The 26,891-nt window shown below is 43.6% G+C and overlaps 1 protein-coding gene across 1 annotated transcript in view; it reads left to right on the top strand.

The window, feature by feature from the left end:
- Nucleotides 1–26,891, top strand: part of LOC120061615 (voltage-dependent L-type calcium channel subunit alpha-1D-like) — a 111,233-nt gene that overhangs the window by 25,474 nt on the left and 58,868 nt on the right. The window contains exons 4-5 of the mRNA XM_039011520.1: nt 22,641–22,780; nt 26,101–26,240. Of these exons, the coding sequence (XP_038867448.1) occupies nt 22,641–22,780; nt 26,101–26,240 (280 nt within the window). The remainder of the gene's footprint in view (nt 1–22,640; nt 22,781–26,100; nt 26,241–26,891) is intronic.

Here is a 26,891-nt window from a genome sequence, read left to right as displayed (position 1 = left end):
TTGTCTGTTCTTTAAAGGTTCCCAGCAGCTGAAAATCTTTGCCAGTGTGTGTGCGGTGTAGGCTACCTGCCTGCTCCTCCGTAGGTACTGTTTAATTCTGTTGGCCTAATTCAAATGTCCAGCGCTTCAAGCCAAGCCTCCTCCTCCAACCTCTCTCACTCTCTCCCCACCCGCAAAATTTCAGTCTCATCTCGCGCCCTACATTTGTCTGTCAAATGCATGTAACCAACTATAGCTTGCCCGCTCCTTGGCAAGCTGCTCTATCCGCACTGATTGGTGAAGTAATTGAATGTCCAGCTAAATGTAAAAAAAATGCAAGAATTTTGTGGGCACTATGGTGTTGAACGTTGAGCTGTAGTCAACGAACAGCATTCTCACATAGGTGTTCCTTTTGTCCAGGTGGAAAAGGGCAGTGTGGAGTGTGATTGAGGTTGCGTCACCTGTGGATCTGTTGGGGTGGTATGCGAATTGGAGTGGGTCTAGGGTATCCGGGATGATGCTGTTGATGTGAGCCATGACCAGCCTTTCAAAGCACTTCATGGCTACCGACGTGAGTGCTACGGGTCGGTAGTCATTTAGGCAGGTTACCTTCTCTTTCTTGGGCACAGGGACTATGGTGGTCTGCTTGAAACGTGTAGGTTTTTCAGACTCGGTCAGAGAGAGGTTGAAAATGTCAATGAAGACACTTGCCAGTTGGTCCATGCATGCTCTGGTGTTGTAGAATTCAATCTTTATGAGTTAGCATAGCGATTTAGCCGCTAGCCTGTTAGGTAGCTAGTTGTGAACACTGTGTAGATGGCTGAGCTTGTGGCTGCTCCACTGCGCGCGTGCGGATCTCTCTCCTCTCACCCACATCTCCACTACAGTTCATTTGATTTGACATTGTTCAAATATGTTATTTTGATAAACACATGTGTTGAGCTAGCTAGCTAGCTGCCATTCCGTGCATCACATGATACGCTAGCTACGTGAACACATCTAGCCCCAACGTTCCTTCTGCAGTCAAGAGCTTGTGACCACAACCCACCATCTCTGAGAGTCAACAGTAGCCTCTCCGCTGGACCAATCCTGGAGTGGAAAGTAAATGCAAATAAGTTAGATATTAATTTGTGGTGAAGCAAAGTAATCAACTATCAACCACTGAGGTATATAGCTTGCTATGTATCAATGCTACTGTGATTGCCATGGTAGTACAATTTCACCAAATGAATCTGTTAAATTGCTCTCATTTATGTGATGAATTATCTCTATTGGCGTAATGTGGAACTGAAGACTCAACTTAGTTTCTTCCAGGTTTTTCTAGATAATGCCAAGGAGAAAACAAGACCTTCCTTGGTGTCCTTTGTCAGTTAATGGCCATATGCTTAATTCGTAGGTTGATGACAACAGAAATGAAATAGTGAAATATTTGTATATTATATTATTTCAGGTTATGTGGAAGAGACATTACAGGCTATCTGAAAGAAAACTATTAATTCTCCCCCTGGCAGGTATCAGACCAAAAGCTACAATTAATATAATCAATTCCCATGCCTCATAGTGATCTGGTGTATCAGTACACCCAGTCACTACAAAGATGCAGGCGTCCTTCCTAACTCAGTTGACAGAGTAAGGAAGCTGCTCAGGGATTTCACCATGAGGCCAATGGTGATTTGAAACAGTTACAGAGTTAAATGGCTGTAATAGGAGAAAACTGAGGATGGATGAACAACATTGTAGTTACTCCACAATACTAACTTAAATGTACAGAATACAAATATTCCAAATCATGCATCCTGTTTGAAACAAGGCATTAAAGTAATACTGCAATACAAAGCATTATGTTTGCGGCAAATCCAACACAACACATCCATTGGCGATTTTAGCATGTCATCAAGTCTGGCATTCTCTGGATTTATCACTTCATTGAATAGCAGGCTAATGTTAGTGGTTGCTTTGCAATGCTTGCAGTTAGCCACGGATTCCTTACAAACCACTCATTGTTGAATTTGCGATTTCCAACTTGTTGTGTAATATTCATGGCCGATGAGCACCGATACATTTTTATCTATAATTTCTCTTCATTATTTCTCTTCATATGACAAGGATTAAAAAGGATTTGTCAGTAGATTGTCGACTTGATTCATGATGATGACTGCTAGCTAAGACTTTGAAAGTAAGATGTTGACATGATCAGTCCAATCAAAGCTACTGTACATATAACGTGATTTGACGTCATTTTATCTGTGGCCAATGACCTTGAGCCTTCTTGGAAGGGCACTTGTATTATAACTCTATGGCAGGACCCAAAGGGCTGACATTTTGGATGTCTACCCTTACTAAGGACTTAAACTTGGCAATGACGCAGTGTCCCCATGACTGACAGAACACTGAGCCAATCACGGCGCCATGCTCCTATTTTCTGCTGGCTCGCCCCACCACCACAGAGAGCACTGAGCCAGGCTGAAACACCTGCATTTTAGAGCAGCTTTAATCAAGAAAACAAAAAAGGGACCATGTTTGTATGCGGCTTTATTAACTCAATGATATATATATTTATTTTTATTGTTTGCAAACTGATATGTGACACGTATTAATGCCAAAATAACATGCAAAACAGGCAAGCCCAAAAACATTTATTTATATATATATTTTTAATTAATAAAAAAAAATTGCTAAAAATGTGGGGCTCAAAACAGGTGGGGCTCTGCCCCACGAGCCCTGAATGACGGGTCGCCACTGAACACATCACCGTGTGCATCATGTTTTGGGGTATGCTTGTTATCGGCAAGGACTAGGGAGTTTTTTTATAAAAAGGAAAAGAATAGAGCTATGCACAGCTTAGAATGAAGGTCCAAATATACACTGGAGTTACACTATATATACAAAAGCATGTGGACACTCCTTCAAATTAGACAATTCGGCTATTTCAGCCACACCAGTTGCTGAAGTGTATAAAATCGAGCACACAGCTATGCAATCTCCATAGACAAACATTGGCAGTAGAATGACCTTACTGAAGAGCTCAGGGACTTTCAATGTGGCACCGTCATAGGAAGCTACCTTTCCTACAAGTCAGTTCGTACAATTTCTGCCCTGCTAGAGCTGCCCTGGTTACCTGTAAGTGCTGTTATTGTGAAGTGGAAACGTCTATGAGCCATATCAGCTCAGCCACGAAGTGGTAGGTCACAAAAGCTCCCAGAATGGGACCATCAAGCGCTGAAGCACGTAGCGCGTAAAAATCGTCTGTCCTCGGTTGCAACACTCACTACCGAGTTCCAAACTGCCTCTGAAACCAACGTCAGGACAAGAACTGTTCGTCGGGAAGTTCATGAAAGGGGTTTCCATGGCCGAGCAGTTGCACACAAGCCTAAGATCACCATGCGCAATGCCAAGCGTCGGCTGGAGTGGTGTAAAGTTCGCCGCCATTGGACTCTGGAGCAGTGGAAACGTGTTCTCTGTCCGACGGACAAATCTGGGTTTGGCGGATGCCAGGAGAACACTACCTGTCCCAATGCATAGTGCCAACTGTAAAGTTTGGTGGAGGATGAATAATGGTCTGGGCTGTTTTTCATGGTTCGAGCTAGGCCCCTTAGTTCCAGTAAAGGGAAATCTTAATGCTAAAGTATACAATGACATTCTAGACGATGATTCTGTGCTTCCAACTTTGCGGCAACAGTTCGGGGAAGTCCCTTTCCTGTTTCAGTATGACAATGATTAATTGGAGCGCTGACTGCGAGCCAGGCCTAATTGCACAACATCAGTGCTCAAACTCACTAATGCTCTTGTGGATGAATGGAAGCAAGTCCCCGCAGGAATGTTGCAACATCGAGTGGAAATCCTTCCCAGAAGAGTTGAGTCCACAGGTGTCCACATACTTTTGGTCATGTAGTGTACTTATCAAGACATTGAATGTTCCTGAGTGGCCTAGATACAGTTTTGACTTAAATCGGCTTAAACATCGATGGCAAGACTTGAAAATGGCTGATCAACATCCAACTTGACAGAGCTTGAATATTTTTTAAAGAATAATGGGAAAATATTGTACTATCTAGGTTTGCAAAGCTCTTAGAGATTTACCAAGAATGACTCTCAGCTGTTATCGCTGCCAAAGGTAATTCTAACATGTATGGACTCATAGGGTTGAATAACTATCTAATCAAAATAAATTTGTGATTTATTTTCCATTTTAAAAAAGTAACATTTTCTTTCCACTTTGACATTACAGCGAATTTTGTGTATGTGGAAAAAAGAGTGTGAATACTTTCTGAAGGCACTGAATCTCTTGTAATGTACCCACACTGTTTCCACAACCTAATGAAATGTTCTGACAACCTTTAATGAACTCTTATGCTTTAAGGAACTAGACATTTGCATGCTGAGAAAGTTCTTGAAATGTTCTGAGGACCTCCAAGACAAGGTCAAATGTATATTGTGTGAACATCAATGGAAAATTATGTTACACCTAAAATAAATATGTGACAGATGTAGGATCTTAATTTGAGTCAGTTTGCCTTTTTAAACCTCGAATACACGACAAGTTTGCATTTCCTACTGTGCAGGAAAGTTCTCAGCAACAAAATAGTGATCAAATTAAGATCGTACATCTGGATGAATGTCCATATAAACTGACTTATTTGGAAATTGTGGAACATTGTACAACATTGTGGGAATGTTCTCTGCAACCTCTTAAGTACAATATGTGAATATCACAAGAATACGCTTGCAACATCCCAGACAACTCCCATTTTTGTGTTTTGGGAACCTTGTCATATCTCCACAATGTTCTCAACACCTAAAGCAATGTTTTAGGAACTTTTAAAGAACAGAAAAATGTGTTCTGCGAACGTTCTTGTAACATCAGGTGAATGTTTTTAGCACCCTAAAAGAAACATTGTATAATCATCTGCACAACTGGACAGTTCACCACCAGACTGTTCCCACAACCCAGTGAAGCATTACGGTAACCTTTAAAGAACAGACTAAAAGTATTATGGGAATGGTTTTGCAACATCAGGCAAATGTTTTATACAAACATTGTATAATTATCAGCATGACTGGACAGTTTTTGTGTTATGAGACAATTTGCCGCAACTTAACAAACGTTCTGGGAACTTTCACAGTACCAATTTTGGTTTGCTGGGAACATTTTAGTAAATGTTGGATGAACATTTTCCCGTTTTGCTGGGTCTGTTACTAACGTCATGTTGTCATCATGTGACACCGTCTCTCTGCCATTGTGACAACACCTAGCCCTGGTCACACAGAGTGCATGCTGGGAAGATAGGAACTCGGGAGGTAGGGACCATGTGACCCAAGGTGGGGGTTGTTGTGGTTTGAGTTCATCCAAACGGCATTGAGTCTGTCCACTCTGATCAGCGTCAGCTGCTCTGGTGGCATGTCATGAACCCTCTCTGGTACACCAACCACTCCACTGCTGTTCCCAGCTGATCCATCTAGCAGGACATGCGTGAGGCTGCCCACCCAACCCTGCCAACCGATCAATCCGAAACACACAGAAAAGTAGCGAGAGAGGGAGGGAAAGAGAGAGAGAGACCGACTGAGTAGAAAGCACAGCGACCTGTCCCCCCCAGCGATAGGTACCATGTAGGCTGCACAGCAGAAGTAGCAGCACAGCACATACAACTGATTATACTGTACACAGTATCTCTCTATGTCCGATTAACATATATCAATTTGACTGGCTCGCCCCTGTGTAGTTGGTGTATACAGTGTGATCTCCCCCATGCTCTCTCTCGCTCTGTCTGCTCCGTCCTCTCTATTTCTCTTTCTCTCTTCTACCGCTTTCTCTACCGCCCCTATCTCTCTGTACAGTGAGAATACAACATGAATGGCAGAACTGGGTTAGATCTGTACATTTGCAGTGGTTGTTTGGGCCAGTGAGCAGCAGCAGTTGTGTGCTGTATGGAGTCAGGCCTTAATCCGGCAGTAATGTCCTCACTCCTTTTTCATGCTATCTCACTAAGCACCATGCCCCTACAGAGCATGCACACTCATGTGTGTGTGTGTGTGTGTGTGTGTGTGTGTGTGTGTGTGTGTGTGTGTGTGTGTGTGTGTGTGTGTGTGGATGTGTCTTACATGTAAGTGTGTGTATGCATTTGTGGGCATGCGTATGTGGTCCTTCTAAGCCTGTGAAGCCGTGGCTAAGCCTTGCTGACTCATGGTCTATACCTCAGGCTAATGCTAACACGAGCGTAGCTAGCTAGCGTCTCAGCCCAAGCACCGAGGAGAGAAGAAGGCCAGTGGCGGGGAGGCAGCAGACGTCTGAAATAAAGACTGTCTAATTGATTGGCTTCATCCCATGTGAATGCCTTGATAAACAGATGTGCCTCTATTCACAGCCATCACAGCTTCTTAAAATGAACATAGACTAATGGGAGTTACTTCATCCCTTCAGGCTAGATATGGCTGAAAGAACAAAGAAATTAATAAAAGATTGCACAGACATTTGCCTGCCTCTAGCCCACACACCCACAGTTTAACAGAGGATACCTCAGATACACTGAGGACACTGAAATCTTTCCAATCCAGACTTCCTGTCAGGATTTGGGTCAATTCAGTTTTCAATTCAATCCATTCTTAGGTTGAATTTCAATTCACTTTCTGGATTGATTCCTGGGATCGAAGGGGGCTCCACCTCTGTCCACCTGAATAGACAGACAGGGTAGCAGGTAGCCTAGCGGTTAGAGCGTTGGGCAAGTAACCCGAAAGTTCATAAATTCGAATTCCTGAGCCGACAAGGTGAAACATCTGGCTGTGCCCTTAGGAGCAATTTGACGCGTAGACCTAATTTCTCCAGTGTCAAAGTTGATAATGGGAGACCCTGGCCATTACCCAACTCTCCGAGGTTGGATTTGGGATATGCAACAAACACATTTTTAATTAACTCGTGTACATGTGTGAAATTGGACAAATATACGCACCCACCACATTATTATTATTATTATTATTACGAATCATCAATCTGTCAACTCCATGTTGCCATGTTGAGTTATTGGTTTATTTGGTGGGATGATAGATTGTTCTGTGTACATAGCTAGATTATGATGAGTGATCTGAGCAGCTCAGGCCTTGGGGGCCAGGGCAGGGGAAGTGGGTGACAGACAGGATTACAGTGAAGAGAGGAGCACACTCTCTGTCTCACACAGCTGCTCTCTCTCCTCCAGTGTCTTTCCTCCAGTGTCTCTCCTCCAGTCTTTCTCCTCCATCTCTTATTCACTTTCGTTTTTTCTATCTCTTCTCTCTATCTCTCTTTCTCACACAAATATTTATCTCGCACTTTCTCCCTCAGTCTCTCACTTGCCCTTGAAAGATGACACTTGTGACAGCCATTTATTGATGGAGAGATACCTTCTCCTGTATTGGTCACTGGGTATTGGCTGTACATTAGGAGAGTGACGTTCTCCTGTACTGGTCACTGGGCTATGGACTGTACATTAGGAGAGCTCCCTCTCCTTCCCTGTCAAAAGACAAACACTCTACACTAAACACTACAAGACTAAAGAGATAAAGAACATTGTCCTGGCGGTGTAAATAAATTGGTTACAGCATCAATCATTCATTTGTTGTAGCAAGGACTGGATGTTTTATTTGAGTCCTCAATTCAATTTAGATTGGTTCAATTTAGATGCCTCAGAAAAGTAGAGGGTTTGGGTTCAGAAAGAGTTCACTGAGAGAGTCGTGCTCTATGTTCCTTTTCCATGTCCCATGGGTACAACCCTCAGGACTCTACCTGTGTCTGTTTACCTGTGAATGTTGAAAACAAAAACTGTCATTTCTATATGCAGGAAATCCTATTTTAATAATGGGCATGGTAAGAATTGACGACCATAGTGCGAGTCATAATTCCCATGACACCTTCTAGCAAAATCTGAAAAGCGGTTCCTTCATTTATTCCATAGGATATTTTTAGATTCACTTAGAATAAGGTCTGTGTTTCATGTAGGCTTACACCGCCTTGCCAATTTTATAACTGTGTAGATATCCATAGGACAAGGTAACTCTGATCAATATTGGCTAAATATAAGCGAAGATAATTTTTTTGGTGGATTTATGAAAATATGTTGACAAACGTTACCTTATCCTAGTGAGATTTACACGGGTATCAAAACGTCGAGGCGGTTTAAGCCTGCACGAAACACAGACATTATTTGAAGTAGATCAAGACATTCTCTATGGAAGACATGAACGGTAAAATAACGAAGGAACTCCTGTCAAGTTCAGCCGCAAGTTATTACAGGAATTATAACGCGTCGACTATTTCTCTCTAAACCATATACCTTTGACTAATCCGGAAACTATCACCTCGAACACAAAATGTTTATTCCGTTCCATATTTTATCTAACGGGTGGCATCCATGAGTCTAAATATTCCTGTTACATTGCACAACCTTTAATGTTATGTCATAATTACGTAAAATTCAGGCAAATTATTTCGCAAAGAGCCAGGCGGCCCAAACTGTTGCATATACCCTGACTCTGCATGCAATGAACGCAAGAGGAATGACACAATTTCACCTGGTTAATATTGCCTGCTAACCTGGATTTCTTTTAGCTAAATATGCAGGTTTAAAAATATATACTTGTGTATTGATTTTAAGAAAGGCATTGATGTTTATGGTTAAGTACACATTGGAGCAATGACAGTCATTGATTGATTGTTTTTTATAAGATAAGTTTAATGCTAGCTAGCAACTTACCTTAGCTTACTGCATTCACAGGCAGGCTCCTCGTGGAGTGCAATGTAATCAGTGTTAGAGCATTGGACTAGTTAACTGTAAGGTTGCAAGATTGGATCCCCCGAGCTGACAAGGTTAAAAATCTGTCTTTCTGCCCCTGAACGAGGCAGAACGTTCCTAGGCCGTCATTGAAAATAAGAATGTGTTCTTAACTGACTTGCCTAGTTAAATAAAGATTAAATAAAGGTGAAAAAAATAAATAAATACGACCCGACCGGCCGACCTCTATATTGGAGTGGCCATCACAAAGCCCTGACCTCAATCCCATAGAAAATTTGTGGGCAGAACTGAAAAAGCGTGTGCGAGCAAGGAGGCCTACAAACCTGACTCAGTACACCAGCTCTGTCAGGAGGAATGGGCCAAAATTCACCCAACTTATTGTGGGAAGCTTGTGGAAGCCTACCCGAAACGTTTGACCCAAGTTAAACAATTTAAAGTCAATGCTACCAAATACTATTTGAGTGTATGTAAACTTCCGACTTCAAATGTATGTACTCAATAAATTAATGTTTACGTTGTGAGACAAAACTGAAACATAAGTCCATTTAGAGTCTTCTCTATGCAAACCCATAATGCCAACCCTCAGTGAGTTTAGTATATTCCTTAATAAGGAGAACGTAGCCTACCATGTATTAAGACAGATGACGACCAGACTAGTCAAAAGCACCACAAAGATGTTGATTAGTGGACTGGATCCAAAAACGTCACTTTAGGGTTGGACCCAAATGTGGGGATTTAATCTTATGGTCTAGTAGTCCAAAGTCAATGGGGCGGCAGGTAGCCTAGTGGTTAGAGCGTTGCTATATCGAATCCCCGAGCTGACAAGGTAAAAGTCTGTTGTTCTGCCCCTGCCCCTGTTCCTAGGCTGTCATTGTAAGTAACAATTTGTTCTTAACTGACTTGCCTAGCTAAATAACGGTTAATTTTTTTTATTTTTTAAATGAAGCAATCCTTTGACAGTGGTTTGGGTCATGCCTCACTCTCATCCTGTGATTTGGCCAGTCACAGTGGCTACCAGGGACCTGTTTCGGAAGTATTTTAGGATACTATTCCACTCTACTGAATGATGTGCTTAAAGTGCTTTACATTAGGGGAAACATCTCATCCACTACCAACGGATGAAGAGTTCAACCTCTTGGCACGCCCTCATCATCACTTGGCTCTCTCACACTGGAGCTGTTCTCACCCTAGAGCTGTTTTCACACTGGAGCTGTTCTCACACTGGATCTGGTCTCACACTGGAGCTTTTTTCACACTGGAGCTGTTCTCACACTGGATCTATTCTCACACTGGATCTGTTCTCACACTGGAGCTGTTTTCACACTGGAGCTGTTCTCACACTGGATCTGTTCTCACACTGGAGCTGTTTTCACACTGGAGCTGTTTTCACACTGGAGCTGTTCTCACACTGGATCTGTTCTCACACTGGAGCTGTTTTCACACTGGAGCTGTTCTCACACTGGATCTGTTCTCACACTGGAGCTGTTCTCACACTGGAGCTGTTTTCACACTGGCGCTCTTCTCTTCTCAGTATTATTAACTGATGTTCCATAAATCTCAGCAGTACTATAATTTTTTATTTATATACTGAATATTTGAAACATACAATATACTTGCAGTGAAGCCGCTCAACAACTACATCACATTAGTAATCTAACAGACTCACATCCAGAGCGACACACAGAAGCAACCAGGGTCAACGCCCTGCTCAAGGGCACGTCGACAGATCTCCCACAAGGTCAAAAACGGGGACCCGAACCAGCGATCCTTCAGCCACTGGTCCGAGCCCCCAACCGCCAGGCCACCAGCCCTCCAAGATCCCACCCACAGTTCCCCAAGAGCTGCCCCTCAACCATCCAAGACCTCTCCGCCCACAGCCCCCCGTACAGATAAAAAAATAATATATATATATATTATAATAATTCCATTCCCCACCCCCAAGACCCCCTCATGCACCAACAACCAACTAAATGAACAAAAGAGAAAGACAAAGGAAAACAGAAAAGAACAATGCAAAAAACAAAAGACATCAAGGGCAACTAAAATCATAACAGCAAGACCAAGTGAATATGTTTGAGTGCATGTATTGCACTATTTACATGTATGTGTGTCCGTGTATGTGCACATGTGTGAATTTGAATGAGATTGTGTGTATATACATGTGTACAAACACCTGAACGGCATCAGCCCCAAGCAAACCGGCATTAGTTGTAAAAACACTGCCCCTCACTGTCACTTTTTATTATGTTTTATTTTTTTACTTTTGTCTTTGAGCGTCATTCTATCCCCGCCCAGCAACTCCACTCCCACTTGTCTCCAATTCCACATCCCAACCATCAGCTTCCCTCAGCCCATCCCACCTATCTCTGCTGGCCACCCTCTTTGGATTTCTACGCAGTGGTACTATTAACTGATGTTCTATAAATCTCAGCGGTACTATTAACTGATGTGCCATAGATCTCAGCGGTACTATTAACTATGTGCCATAGATCTCAGCGGTACTATTAACTGATGTTTCATAGATCTCAGCGGTACTATAAAACTGATGTTCTATAAATCTCAGCGGTACTATTAACTGATGTTTCATAGATCTCAGCGGTACTATTAACTGATGTTCTATAAATCTCAGCGGTACTATTAACTGATGTTCTATAAATCTCAGCGGTACGATTAACTGATGTTCTATAAATCTCAGCGGTACTATTAACTGATGTTCTATAAATCTCAGCGGTACTATTAACTGATGTTCTATAAATCTCAGCGGTACGATTAACTGATGTTCTATAAATCTCAGCGGTACTATTAACTGATGTTCTATAAATCTCAGCGGTACTATTAACTGATGTTCTATAAATCTCAGTGGTACTATAAAACTGATGTTCTATAAATCTCAGTGGTACTATTAACTGATGTTCTATAAATCTCAGCGGTACTATTAACTGATGTTCCATCTGTTGGCTGGCTGTTCACAATGGCTTTCTAGTGAGAGATGCTGCTCCCCTCCTCCCACTCCTGATTACACCTTCTGTCTCTTTTGTCACCTGTAATATCTCCTCTTCAGGCCCTTCCCCTTCCATGTCTGTTCTGTTACAAAGCAGGTGGTTGTAGGAGGGAGGCACGCAGGTGCACGCACACACACACACACACACACACACACACACACACACACACACACACACACACACACACACACACACACACACACACACACACACACACACACACACACACACACACACACATAGTGACTTAAGGCCACAAAGGCAGCAGCAGGGTGGATTTGGCCTACGTGGCTGCCACAGCGTCAGAGCTCTACTAAGTGCCTTCATTCAGACGTGATTATTAAAGAAGTAGTCGGCAGGTCTGCTTTGTCAGCTGTTGACAGAGCACAAAAGGGGACATTTCAGACCAAAATAAACACAGGGGACAGGGGTGAGGGAGGGGACACACATTCAAGCAGTTACATATTTTTTTAATCGCTCTGGTACTATTTTCACAAGTATGTAGTAAATTTCACAACTCTTAGTACAAAACTCAAAACAGATCATCAAAAAGGCAATTTTTTTTCAAACTTTAAGCAGATTTTCAATTTACTAAGTACAACACACAAAATCACACAGTAACTTTTTCACCAAACCTAATCAGTGTTTTATCTAGAAATACCTTTCATATAAAGTAATTGCCTTTCACAATGCAATGCTCACAATACTTTTCATATGATTCTCTTCTCATTTGTTTAAATACATTTGACCATCACTTAATCCAACTGCACTTAACGGTTAATCACTTAACCGTTTGGTAAACCTATAGATTTTAAACTGCCTTGTCAACTATATATAGATTTTAAACTAGTTTGTCTACTATATATGGATTTTAAACTGGTTTGTCTACTATATATAGATTTCAAATCAAATCAAATTGTATTTGTCAGATCACATGGTTAGCAGATGTTAATGCGAGTGTAGCGAAATGCTTGTGCTTCTAGTTCCGACAATGCAGTAATAATCAACGAGTAATCTAACCTAACAATTCCACAACTACTACCTTATACACACAAGTGTAAAGGGATAAAGAATATGTACATAAAGATATATGAATGAGTGATGGTACAGAACGGCATAGGCAAGATGCAGTAGATGGTATAGAGTACAGTATATACATATGAGATGAGTAATGTAAGGTATGTAAACATAAAAGTGCATAGTTTAAAGTGGCTAGTGATACATGTATTACATAAAGATGGCAAGATGCAGTAGATGATATAGAGTACAGTATATACATATACATTATATTAAGCGGCATTGTTTAAAGTGGCTAGTGATACGTTTTTGATCAATTTCCATCAATTTCCATTATTAAAGTGAGCTGGAGTTGAGTCAGTATGTTGGCATCAGCCACTCATTGTTAGTGGTGGCTGTTTAACAGTCTGATGGCCTTGAGATAGAAGCTGTTTCAAACTGGTTTGTCTACTATATATGGATTTTAAACTGGTTTGTCTACTATATATAGTTTTTAAACTGGTTTGTCTACTATATATGGATTTTATACTGGTTTGTCTACTATATATGGATTTTGAGAACTACAGATGTAAAATGTGTGTTTGTAAAGTATAAACATCTTAATGTAATGTATGATACATGATAACCACACATAAGGACTACTCGTTATTCCTAATCGATTTCACATAGTGGTAACCCACAAATGGTCACCGTATAAAAGGGTGTGTGTGTGAACACTTGTAATTTCAACATGGTGCAGGATAGACAGCAAGGGATAGGAAGAAATCAAAGCGCTCATGGGCAAGGGGCCCTTCAGAGAGGTGGGCACGGGCCCCATCAAAGAGGTCAAAGAGGTGGACATGGGCATTTTCATGTCCGCAGCTCTCTCTAAAGATGGTGTGGTGGGATGTAGGCCATTACTTGGATCCTACAACACTGCATACCTTATTGTGTTTCTCAATGAAATTGATCAGGCTTATCAAGGTGAAGGGGTCACCTATGTAATTGTGTGGGACAATGCCAGGTTCCACCACGCAGAGGTGGTTCGGGAATGGTTTTGGGCCCATTCTCGATTCGTGACCCTATACCTGCCCCCATATTCTCCTTTCCTCAAGCCTATTGAGTATTTATTTCCGCATGGAGGTGGAAGGTGTACAATCACCATCCCCTTGAGCGTACCACCCTCCTTCTGGCCATGGATGAGGCATCTGACAACATCAATGCGGACCAATGTCAAGCTTGGATTCTCCATGCCAAAAGGTTTTTCCTGCGCTGCATGAACAATGACATTCACTGTGATATGGGTGAGAATTTATGGCCAAGTAAATGCTCAAGACAGGCTTGATGCAAATGAATGCGTGCTAAAAGTTATTCATTGAATTTGTTTAATTATATTTCTTACATATGATTACAGACAGTACACCTATGTTGCAATTATATCTGAAAAATAAAATAGTTTTTTGCATGAATGATTGATCACACTTTTGATTTCACATTGGATAGATTTTCTGTAAATTTTATTGGGTAATGTAAGTGTATTGCCCAATGTGAAAACTGTAATCTACTGTAATTTACAGTACTGTAGCATATTACTTTCAGCACTTCTAAGGGTGATTTGAAACACGTAACTTGCATTGTTTGCTATTCGATTAACTGGTAGTTAAAACAACTAAATTGAATAGTGATTAAACCAATGTTCTCATTACATTTTACAATAAACATATATTTTGAATCAATGGTTGTGTGGTGAGAGATGTTTACAATCCAAATGAATGCACAATGACAGAGCTCTTATGAGTGTGAAGCAGCTAGCGCTGACTCAATCTCTGACCCCACAAGGTCTTCACTTGGAGATGCATCAGCTGCCCACTTCAAAGACTACTGTGTGTGTCTGTTGAAAACCTATGTCCTGGATGTGTGGTGGCTGAGGTTTATTTCTAAGCACTTGTTAGGTTTCTCACCTCTTCCAGACTTCTGTAATCTCACCCACCAGCCGGCTCTCTCTTGGGGACGAGGATAACACTTATGTAGCTGGTTGTCTATTTTCTCATTTTCTCCATGTCCTTTGTCATTCCTCTTTTGTTTCCTCTGTGAAGCATGCTTGTTTTGTTAGAAAGCAGCTTCCTCTAGCCATCCATTTATTTCTTTATTTTATTTATTGAACCTTTATTTAACCAGGCAAGTCAGTTAAGAACAAATTCTTATTTTCAATGACAGCCTAGGAACAGCCATTTAGCTATTCATCGTATGAATAGATTATTTACCCACATTGTTGTCATCCTATCAGCCTCACAGGTTAATTTGCTCTATCTCTGTATTACTCTGCATTAGCTAATCCCTGTGTGAAAATGTCTGCTGTCTGGCTGCCTGCCTTTTATTGCTCTGTGAATATCAGTAGCATTACGTCCTGTACTGTACTGAATCAACATTGAGGCAGAGAAGCAGAGGCTGCCTGGCTGGCTTTATGTCTCTTTAAAATCTGCTGTTGAATTATAGGAACATACGGTTTGACTGATGTGGAAATCTCTCCCAGATAAAGGGATATGCTCTCTGACCACTATTACTGTGTAAGTGTAAAACTCATGCTGTTACCCAGGTAACATTTGAATTACGCAACAAACGGGAGATTGCATTTCCTGATGTTGACTTTGTGCTCTTAGATGATTTCACTGAGTTGTGGGTTGGTGGTGGAGAAATGCGTTGCTATGCCGATAGTGTTGAAAAGTCACAGAATCTGGGATTTTGTGCAACACGTTGTATGACAGTCATTTCTGTCCTGTGTCTTGTGCAAGCCATCCTGCTTTGTTGAGTATATTGTTACCGCAGCACTAATCCAGACCTCATGTCCTGTCACCCGACAATCATCTGTCTGTGTGGCGCTGCACCATCATCATCGATCATCGTATAAATTACATTAATGTTGTTTTCACAGACCTTTTATCTGTCTATCTGGATTAACAACCTGTTCTCTCTCTCTCTCTTCCCCAGTACAGTTTAAACCTGTCCTCTCTCTCTCTCTCTTCCCCAGTACAGTTTAAACCTGTTCTCTCTCTCTTCCCCAGTACAGTTTAAACCTGTTCTCTCTCTCTTCCCCAGTACAGTTTAAACCTGTCCTCTCTCTCTCTCTCTTCCCCAGTACAGTTTAAACCTGTTCTCTCTCTCTCTCTTCCCCAGTACAGTTTAAACCTGTTCTCTCTCTCTCTCTCTTCCCCAGTACAGTTTAAACCTGTCCTCTCTCTCTCTCTTCCCCAGTACAGTTTAAACCTGTTCTCTCTCTCTTCCCCAGTACAGTTTAAACCTGTCCTCTCTCTCTCTCTCTTCCCCAGTACAGTTTAAACCTGTTCTCTCTCTCTCTCTCTTCCCCAGTACAGTTTAAACCTGTCCTCTCTCTCTCTCTTCCCCAGTACAGTTTAAACCTGTTCTCTCTCTCTTCCCCAGTACAGTTTAAACCTGTCCTCTCTCTCTCTCTCTTCCCCAGTACAGTTTAAACCTGTCCTCTCTCTCTCTCTCTTCCCCAGTACAGTTTAAACCTGTCCTCTCTCTCTCTCTCTTCCCCAGTACAGTTTAAACCTGTCCTCTCTCTCTCTTCCCCAGTACAGTTTAAACCTGTTCTCTCTCTCTTCCCCAGTACAGTTTAAACCTGTCCTCTCTCTCTCTCTCTCTTCCCCAGTACAGTTTAAACCTGTTCTCTCTCTCTCTCTCTCTTCCCCAGTACAGTTTAAACCTGTCCTCTCTCTCTCTCTCTTCCCCAGTACAGTTTAAACCTGTTCTCTCTCTCTTCCCCAGTACAGTTTAAACCTGTTCTCTCTCTCTCTCTCTTCCCCAGTACAGTTTAAACCTGTTCTCTCTCTCTTCCCCAGTACAGTTTAAACCTGTTCTCTCTCTCTTCCCCAGTACAGTTTAAACCTGTTCTCTCTCTCTCTCTCTTCCCCAGTACAGTTTAAACCTGTTCTCTCTCTCTTCCCCAGTACAGTTTAAACCTGTCCTCTCTCTCTCTCTCTTCCCCAGTACAGTTTAAACCTGTTCTCTCTCTCTTCCCCAGTACAGTTTAAACCTGTCCTCTCTCTCTCTCTCTTCCCCAGTACAGTTTAAACCTGTCCTCTCTCTCTCTCTCTCTTCCCCAGTACAGTTTAAACCTGTCCTCTCTCTCTCTCTCTTCCCCAGTACAGTTTAAACCTGTTCTCTCTCTCTTCCCCAGTACAGTTTAAACCTGTCCTCTCTCTCTCTCTCTTCCCCAGTACAGTTTAAACCTGTTCTCTCTCTCTTCCCCAGTACAGTTTAAACCTGTTCTCTCTCTCTCTCTCTTCCCCAGTACAGTTTAAACCTGTTCTCTCTCTCTTCCCCAGTACAGTTTAAACCTGTTCTCTCTCTCTTCCCCAGTACAGTTTAAACCTGTCCTCTCTCTCTCTCTCTTCCCCAGTACAGTTTAAACCTGTTCTCTCTCTCTCTCTCTTCCCCAGTACAGTTTAAACCTGTCCTCTCTCTCTCTCTCTTCCCCAGTACAGTTTAAACCTGTTCTCTCTCTCTCTCTTCCCCAGTACAGTTTAAATCTGTTCTCTCTCTCTCTCTCTTCCCCAGTACAGTTTAAATCTGTTCTCAAATTCAAATTCAAATTCAAGCTGCTTTATTGGCATGAAAAACATTGTGTCAATATTGCCAAAGCAACAATGTATACAATATACATTGTAATAAAAAAATAAAAAATTAAACTATAACTAACTTATAACTAAATAACGGTCATCTTCACCATTACATCGGTACTACAACTACTATCATCATTACCACCACTACCACCACCACCATCATTAAACTGCTATCATTACCATTACCACCCATACCACTACTATTTGGAATGATAAACAACAATAATAATAGTAATAACAATAACAGTAATAACAATAACAGTCATAATAAGTAAGTTACTGCTTACTATGCAGATGTTATTATTCAGTGTCCCTCGGACTATGTTCTCTCTCTCTCTCTCTTCCCCAGTACAGTTTAAACCTGTCCTCTCTCTCTCTCTTCCCCAGTACAGTTTAAACCTGTTCTCTCTCTCTTCCCCAGTACAGTTTAAACCTGTTCTCTCTCTCTCTCTTCCCCAGTACAGTTTAAACCTGTTCTCTCTCTCTCTTTTCCCCAGTACAGTTTAAACCTGTTCTCTCTCTCTTCCCCAGTACAGTTTAAACCTGTTCTCTCTCTCTTCCCCAGTACAGTTTAAACCTGTTCTCTCTCTCTCTCTTCCCCAGTACAGTTTAAACCTGTTCTCTCTCTCTTCCCCAGTACAGTTTAAACCTGTTCTCTCTCTCTCTCTCTCTTCCCCAGTACAGTTTAAACCTGTTCTCTCTCTCTTCCCCAGTACAGTTTAAACCTGTCCTCTCTCTCTCTCTCTTCCCCAGTACAGTTTAAACCTGTTCTCTCTCTCTTCCCCAGTACAGTTTAAACCTGTCCTCTCTCTCTCTCTCTTCCCCAGTACAGTTTAAACATGTCCTCTCTCTCTCTCTCTTCCCCAGTACAGTTTAAACCTGTTCTCTCTCTCTTCCCCAGTACAGTTTAAACCTGTCCTCTCTCTCTCTCTCTTCCCCAGTACAGTTTAAACCTGTTCTCTCTCTCTTCCCCAGTACAGTTTAAACCTGTCCTCTCTCTCTCTCTCTTCCCCAGTACAGTTTAAACCTGTTCTCTCTCTCTTCCCCAGTACAGTTTAAACCTGTCCTCTCTCTCTCTCTCTTCCCCAGTACAGTTTAAACCTGTTCTCTCTCTCTCTCTTCCCCAGTACAGTTTAAACCTGTTCTCTCTCTCTCTCTCTCTCTCTTCCCCAGTACAGTTTAAACCTGTTGTAACGGTCCTGACCTGTTTTATGTTGTTTTTGTATGTGTTTTTGGTCAGGGCGTGTGTTTTGGGTGGGCAGTCTATGTTTTGTATTTCTAGGTTGGTTTTTGTGTTCGGCCTGGTATGATTCTCAATTAGAGACAGGTGTGTATCGTTTGTCTCTAATTGAGAGTCATACTAAGGCAGCCAGGGTTTCACTGGGGTTTTGTGGGTGTTTGTTCCTGTGTCCACACATGGACGGTTGAAGGTTAGTCACATTTGTTGTTTTGTAGTTTTGTAGTGTCTTGTTTGCTGTTGTCATTAAAAGATGGCTTATTTCCCTCAATCCGCATCTTGGTCCTATCCATGCTCCTTCTCGTCTAAGGGGGAGAACAACAATGACTGCCTTTACAGAAACACCCACCACAACAGGACCAAGCGGATTGAGGAGAGAGAAAAGGAACTACAGCAATGGGGAGAAGAGGAATGGAGTTGGGAACAAATATTCAACGGAGAAGGACCCTGGGCTAAGGTTGGTGTGAATCGCCGCTCGCGGGAGGAGAAGAAGGCAGCCACAGCCCAGGAGCGCTGGTATGAGGAGGCAGCGCGACGACGCGGTTGGGAGCCCGTGAGTCAGACCCAAAAATTTCTTGGGGGGGGGCACACGAGGAGTGTGGCAAAGCCGGGTAGGACACCCGAGCCAACTCCCCGTGCTTACCGTGGAGGTAGAAGGCGTCGTACTGGTAAGACACCGTGTTATGCGGTAAAACGCACGGTGTCCCCAGTACGCGTGCTTAGCCCAGTGCGGGCTATTCCACCTTGCCGCACTGGGAGGGCTAGGTTGGGCATCGAGCCGGATGCCATGAAGCCGGCCCAACGTATCTGGCCTCCAGTACGTCTCCTCGGGCCGGCGTACATGGCACCAGCCTTACAGGTGGTGTCCCCGGTTCGCCTGCATAGCCCAGTGCGGGCTATTCCACCTCGCCGCACTGGCAGGGCTACGGGGACCATTCAACCTGGTAGGGTTGGGGAGGCTCGGTGCTCAAGAGCACGTGTCCTCCTTCACGGTCCGGTAGACCCGGTGCCACCTCCATGTACCGGTCCTCCGGTGGCAGCCCCCCGTACCAGGCTGTCTCTCCGGGTTCTCTCTCCAGCTGTTTCCTCCTCTCCAGCGCAGCCAGTGCCTAGACCACGCACCAGGCTGTCTCTCCTTCTCCTTCCTACAGAGCCGTCCTGCCATGACCAGCCAGAGCCGTCCTGCCATGACCAGCCAGAGCCGTCCTGCCATGACCAGCCAGAGCCGTCCTGCCATGACCAGCCAGAGCCGTCCTGCCATGACCAGCCAGAGCCGTCCTGCCATGACCAGCCAGAGCCGTCCTGCCATGACCAGCCAGAGCCGTCCTGCCATGACCAGCCAGAGCCGTCCTGCCATGACCAGCCAGAGCCGTCCTGCTATGACCTGCCAGAGCCGTCCTGCTATGACCTGCCAGAGCCGTCCAGCCGGGACCTGCCAGAGCCGTCCAGCCGGGACCTGCCAGAGCCGTCCAGCCGGGGCCTGCCAGAGCCGTCCAGCCGGGACCTGCCAGAGCCGTCCAGCCGGGACCTGCCAGAGCCGTCCAGCCGGGACCTGCCAGAGCCGTCCAGCCGGGACCTGCCAGAGCCGTCCAGCCGGGACCTGCCAGAGCCGTCCAGCCGGGACCTGCCAGAGCCGTCCAGCCGGGACCTGCCAGAGCCGTCCAGCCGGGACCTGCCAGAGCCGTCCAGCCGGGACCTGCCAGAGTCCCTCAGCCGGGACCTGCCAGAGTCCCTCAGCCGGGACCTGCCAGAGTCCCTCAGCCGGGACCTGCCAGGGTCCCTCAGCCGGGACCTGCCAGGGTCCCTCAGCCGGGACCTGCCAGGGTCCCTCAGCCGGGACCTGCCAGGGTCCCTCAGCCGGGACCTGCCAGAGTTCCTCAGCCGGGACCTGCCAGAGTCCCTCAGCCGGGATCTGCCCTTTGTCCCGGTGCTGCCCCTTGTCCCGGTGCTGCCCCTTGTCCCGGTGCTGCCCCTTGTCCCGGTGCTACCCCTTGTCCCGGTGCTACCCCTTGTCCCGGTGCTGCCCCTTGTCCCGGTGCTGCCCCTTGTCCCGGTGCTGCCCCTTGTCCCGGTGCTGCCCCTTCTCCCGGTGCTGGCTGTTTATTTAGGGGATGTTAGTTTTAGGGTGGTCATTGGAAGGGGAAGACAGAAGCGGGGAGTGACTATGGTGGTGTGGGGACAGCGTCCAGAGCCGGAGCCACCACCGTGGTCAACTGCCCACCCAGACCCTCCCCTGGACTTTGTGCTGGTGCGCCCGGCGTTCGCACCTTGAGGGGGGGGTTCTGTAACGGTCCTGACCTGTTTTATGTTGTTTTTGTATGTGTTTTTGGTCAGGGCGTGTGTTTTGGGTGGGCAGTCTATGTTTTGTATTTCTAGGTTGGTTTTTGTGTTCGGCCTGGTATGATTCTCAATTAGAGACAGGTGTGTATCGTTTGTCTCTAATTGAGAGTCATACTAAGGCAGCCAGGGTTTCACTGGGGTTTTGTGGGTGTTTGTTCCTGTGTCCACACATGGACGGTTGAAGGTTAGTCACATTTGTTGTTTTGTAGTTTTGTAGTGTCTTGTTTGCTGTTGTCATTAAAAGATGGCTTATTTCCCTCAATCCGCATCTTGGTCCTATCCATGCTCCTTCTCGTCTAAGGGGGAGAACAACAATGACTGCCTTTACACCTGTTCTCTCTCTCTTCCCCAGTACAGTTTAAACCTGTTCTCTCTCTCTTCCCCAGTACAGTTTAAACCTGTTCTCTCTCTCTCTCTCTTCCCCAGTACAGTTTAAACCTGTTCTCTCTCTCTCTCTCTCTTCCCCAGTACAGTTTAAACCTGTTCTCTCTCTCTTCCCCAGTACAGTTTAAACCTGTTCTCTCTCTCTCTCTTCCCCAGTACAGTTTAAACCTGTCCTCTCTCTCTCTCTTCCCCAGTACAGTTTAAACCTGTCCTCTCTCTCTCTCTTCCCCAGTACAGTTTAAACCTGTCCTCTCTCTCTCTTTCTTCCCCAGTACAGTTTAAACCTGTTCTCTCTCTCTTCCCCAGTACAGTTTAAACCTGTCCTCTCTCTCTCTCTCTTCCCCAGTACAGTTTAAACCTGTTCTCTCTCTCTTCCCCAGTACAGTTTAAACCTGTTCTCTCTCTCTCTCTTCCCCAGTACAGTTTAAACCTGTCCTCTCTCTCTCTCTCTTCCCCAGTACAGTTTAAACCTGTCCTCTCTCTCTCTCTTCCCCAGTACAGTTTAAACCTGTCCTCTCTCTCTCTCTCTTCCCCAGTACAGTTTAAACCTGTTCTCTCTCTCTCTCTTCCCCAGTACAGTTTAAACCTGTTCTCTCTCTCTCTCTTCCCCAGTACAGTTTAAACCTGTTCTCTCTCTCTTCCCCAGTACAGTTTAAACCTGTCCTCTCTCTCTCTCTCTTCCCCAGTACAGTTTAAACCTGTTCTCTCTCTCTTCCCCAGTACAGTTTAAACCTGTCCTCTCTCTCTCTCTCTTCCCCAGTACAGTTTAAACCTGTTCTCTCTCTCTTCCCCAGTACAGTTTAAACCTGTCCTCTCTCTCTCTCTCTTCCCCAGTACAGTTTAAACCTGTTCTCTCTCTCTTCCCCAGTACAGTTTAAACCTGTCCTCTCTCTCTCTCTCTTCCCCAGTACAGTTTAAACCTGTCCCCTCTCTCTCTCTCTTCCCCAGTACAGTTTAAACCTGTTCTCTCTCTCTTCCCCAGTACAGTTTAAATCTGTTCTCTCTCTCTCTCTCTTCCCCAGTACAGTTTAAATCTGTTGGCTCAACCATTACTTCCTGCTTACTGCACAATGAACCAATCAGACTTCTTTCTTTTAAAGAGTATTTGTTGTTTTTATTTATGCACTGTTTCCTCTATATTGTAAATTATGGCCGCCATCGCTCACCACACCCCCACCTTCGCTAATTCTGCCACCGCTGCTGAAAGAAAATCTAAGGGAAACACTGTTATTATTCACATCTGTGATGGTCTTTTTTTCTTCTTTTTTTTCTCACCCTCTCTTTCCCCCCCTCCCCACAGGAAACAGTAGAATATGCCTTCCTGATCATCTTTACGATAGAGACCTTTCTGAAGATCATAGCGTATGGTTTAGTCATGCATCAGAACTCCTACGTAAGGAACGGCTGGAACATGCTAGATTTTGTCATTGTTATAGTAGGGTAAGTACCACGTTCCTCCTAGACAGAGTCATACACACATGCATGTACTCACACACACACACTCAAGCGCGCACACACACTCAGGCGCACACACACACACACACACACACACACACACACACACACACACACACACACACACACACACACATACACACACACGCACGCATGTACACACATGACTATGTCAGATCCTGCTGATGCCCAAGGCCCAAAATAAAGCCCAATCTGGAGCACTGAAAGGTTACAAAAATGTTAACATAAACACAAGTATGTTGTAAGATGTTATGTAATGAAAAACACTGTAGAACACACAAACACACAGCAACATATTCAGAGGGAAAACACACATGCAACAATTCACCCTCCCTGTGTATCAGTCTCTATTTGATCAAGAAGGATCATCGGCTTAAGACTCTTCATCACATCCAGTAACAACAAGAGGCTCTGGCAATCACAAACACACACACACACACACACACACACACACACACACACACACACACACACACACACACACACACACACACACACACACACACACACACACACACACACACACACACACACACACACACACACACACACACACACACACACATACACAGTAGTACCTCTGTGAATTACCTGAGATCCTGTCGTCTGTCACATGGTTTTAGGATTTGGGTTCGGGTCAAGAAGAAGTCACACACTCGCTTCTGATTTTAAAAAAGGAAATGGGAAAAAAATACTTAGTGAAGTCTACTACATAATGCTTGATCCCATGATACAGTACCAGTCAAAAGTTTGGGCACTGTCACGCCCTGACCTTAGAGAGCCTTTTTATGTCTCTATTTGGTTTGGTCAGGGTGTGATTTGGGGTGGGCATTCTATGTTTTGTTTTCTATGATTTTGTGTTTCTATGTTTTGGCCGGGTATGGTTCTCAATCAGGGACAGCTGTCTATCGTTGTCTCTGATTGGGAACCATACTTAGGTATCCCTTTTTCCCTCCTTTCGTTGTGGGTAGTTAACTTTGTTTGTGGCACTATAGCCCTGTAAGCTTCACGGTTGTCTTTCGTTTGTTGTTTTGTTGGCGTCACTTTTCTATAATAAAAGGAATATGTACGCTCACCACGCTGCACCTTGGTCCACTTCTTACAACGGCCGTGACAGGCACACCTACTCATTCAAGGGTTTTTCTTTATTTTGACTATTTTCTACACTGTAGAATATAAGTGAAGACATCAAAACTATGAAATAACACACATGGAATCATGTAGTAACCAAAACAAAGTTTTAACAAATCAAAATGTATTTTATATTTGAGAGTCTTCACACTCTTGGCATTCTCTCAAGCAGCTTCACCTGGAATGCTTTTCCAACAGTCTTGAAGGAGTTCCCACATATGCTGAGCCCTTGTTGGCTGCTGTTCCTTCACTCTGCGGTCCAACTCATCCCAACCATCTCAATTGGTTTGATCAATTGGCCTGGTCATCTGATGCATCACTCCATCACTCTCCTTCTTGGTCAAATAGCCCTTACACAGCCTGGAGGTGTGTTGGGTCATTGTCCTGTTGAAAAACAAATGATAGTCCCACTAAGTGCAAACCAGATTTGATGGCGTATCGCTGCAGAATGCTGTGGTATCCATGCTGGTCAAGTGTGCCTTGAATTCTAAATAAATCACAGACATTTTCACCAACAAAGCACCCCCACATCATCACACCTCCTCCTCCATGCTTCATGGTGGGAACCACACATGCAGAGATCATTTGTTCGCCTACTCTGCGTCTCACAAAGACACACTGCGGTTGGAACCAAAAATCTCAAATTTGTATCAGACCAGAGGACAGATTTCCACCGGTCTAATGTCCATTGCTCGTGTTTCTTGGCCCAAGCAAGTCTCTTCTTCTTATTGGTGTCCTTTAGCAGTGGTTTCTTTGAAGCATTCGACCACGAAGGCCTGATTCATGCAGTCTCCTCTGAACAGTTGATGTTGAGATGTGTCTGTTATTTGAATTCTGTGAAGTATTTTCTGAGGCTGGTAACTCTAATGAACTTATCCCCTGCAGCAAATGTAACTCTGGATCTTCCTTTCCTGTGGTGGTCCTCGTGAGAGCCAGTTTCATCATAGCGCTTGATGGTTTTTGCGACTGCACATGAAGAAACTTTCATATTTCTTTACATTTTCTGCATTGACTGACCTTCATTTCTTAAAGTAATGATGGACTATCATTTCTCTTTGCTTATTTGAGCTGTTTTTGCCATACTATGGACTTGGTCTTTTACCAAATAGTGCTATCTTCTGTATACCACCCCTACCTTGTCACAACACAACTGATTGACTCAAACGCATTAAGAAGGAAATAAATTAACTTTTAACAAGGCACACCTATTAATTGAAATGCATTCCAGGTGACTACCTCATGAAGCTGGTTGAGAGAATGCCAAGAGTGTGCAAAGCTGTCATCAAGGCAAAGGGTGGCTACTTTGAAGAATCTCAAATATAAAATATATTTTGATTTGTTTAACACTTTTTTGGTTACTACATGATTCCATGTGTGTTATTTCATAGTTTTGATGTCTTCACTATTATTCTACAATGTAGAAATAGTAACAATAGAGAAAAACCCTTGAATGAGTAGGTGTGTCCAATTTTTGGACTGGTACTGTATATCTGGGAAGAGCTGAGCCTTCCTTGAAGGGTATTCTTCTCGTTATTTTCTCTCCTTTTAGTGGCTTTCTGTAATGGTAGTTGATATCATTTGAATTATATTTTCATACACTCATTATTGACAGAAATATGTAATTATATTGAGGGGTGTGTTGGCAGACAGACTCTGGGGTGTGTTAATCAGTTGAAACACACACACATACACACACACACACACATATAGAGAGAGACCTTGTGTGGTGGTCAGGGTGACGTTTATGTCCTGCACAGCTTCCCCGTGGGGCTCCAGTGTAAACTGAGGACGAGGTGTGAAACACTGAATGTAAACATAGAGAGATAAAGGTGAATTAAACAACACGTTTCACTGCACCTGTTTGGTGTATGTGACAATAAAACACACACACCCATACACACTACAGTAGATGGCCCAGAAAATACCATTAAGATAAATCAAAGCTCTGTATGACTCAGGGCTGTATGTTACAATTATGTCATCTATTTCTCTGTGTGTCTGACCTTTGTGATATCTCTATCCCTCTCTCTCTCTCTCTCTCTCTCTCTCTCTCTCTCTCTCTCTCTCTCTCTCTCTCTCTCTCTATCTCTCGATCTGTCTCTCTCCCTCACCCTTTCTCTTTATCTCTCTTTCCCCTCTCTCCTCCCCCACAGGTTGTTCAGTGTAGTTCTGGAGGTGATAACCAAAGAGGGTGATGCGGGGGCTCAGGGGGGTAAACCAGGAGGCTTTGACGTCAAGGCCCTCCGAGCATTCCGTGTGCTCCGCCCCCTCCGTCTTGTCTCAGGAGTACCCAGTGAGTCGCCATTGCGCCAGAACATGTCTTCACTATGGAGATATGTTACCATGTTTATATCATATGAAGAGTTTATTTCTAAAATGCCAAACACCAATTTTTCACATTTGTGTTTTTTCAACTTTTGAAAATATTGCTCATGTGTGTAAAACATTACTATTCTCAGATAATTCATTTATAGATTTTAGATGTGTATGAAAATGTTTTTTGGGCGGGCAAAATGCTATATATCCATTGTTTAGCTAGAATGGAATATTTGATTGTGATAATTGTTTGCCTCACCTAGCTATCTTAAGATGAATGCACTTACTCGAAGTCACTCTGGATAAGAGCTTCTGCTAAATGACTAACATGTCAAATGTTTTACATACAGATCTCATATTAATGTATTGAATTATAATTACAAAAATAAAATATATATTGATGTCACAAATGTATCATTTGTACATTGCTTTATTTAAATGTAGTTATTTGTTACATTTGACTGTGTAAAACCTAGCAGTACTACTTATGTCACTGTGAGTGAGGTGGATATATAGCATTTTGGAAAAAATATGATTATTTGTCTCTCTGAAATGAAACCATCAAGTGATAGACTTAAAACAAATACATGTCTGTCATTGAATAACCCCGTTACATAATTAGATTGGT

Source organism: Salvelinus namaycush, chromosome 16 (genome assembly GCF_016432855.1).
Source record: "Salvelinus namaycush isolate Seneca chromosome 16, SaNama_1.0, whole genome shotgun sequence".
NCBI lineage: Eukaryota > Metazoa > Chordata > Actinopteri > Salmoniformes > Salmonidae > Salvelinus > Salvelinus namaycush.
The sequence above is the reverse complement of the archived record's forward strand: the minus strand, read 5'-3'. Positions and strand labels throughout refer to the sequence as shown.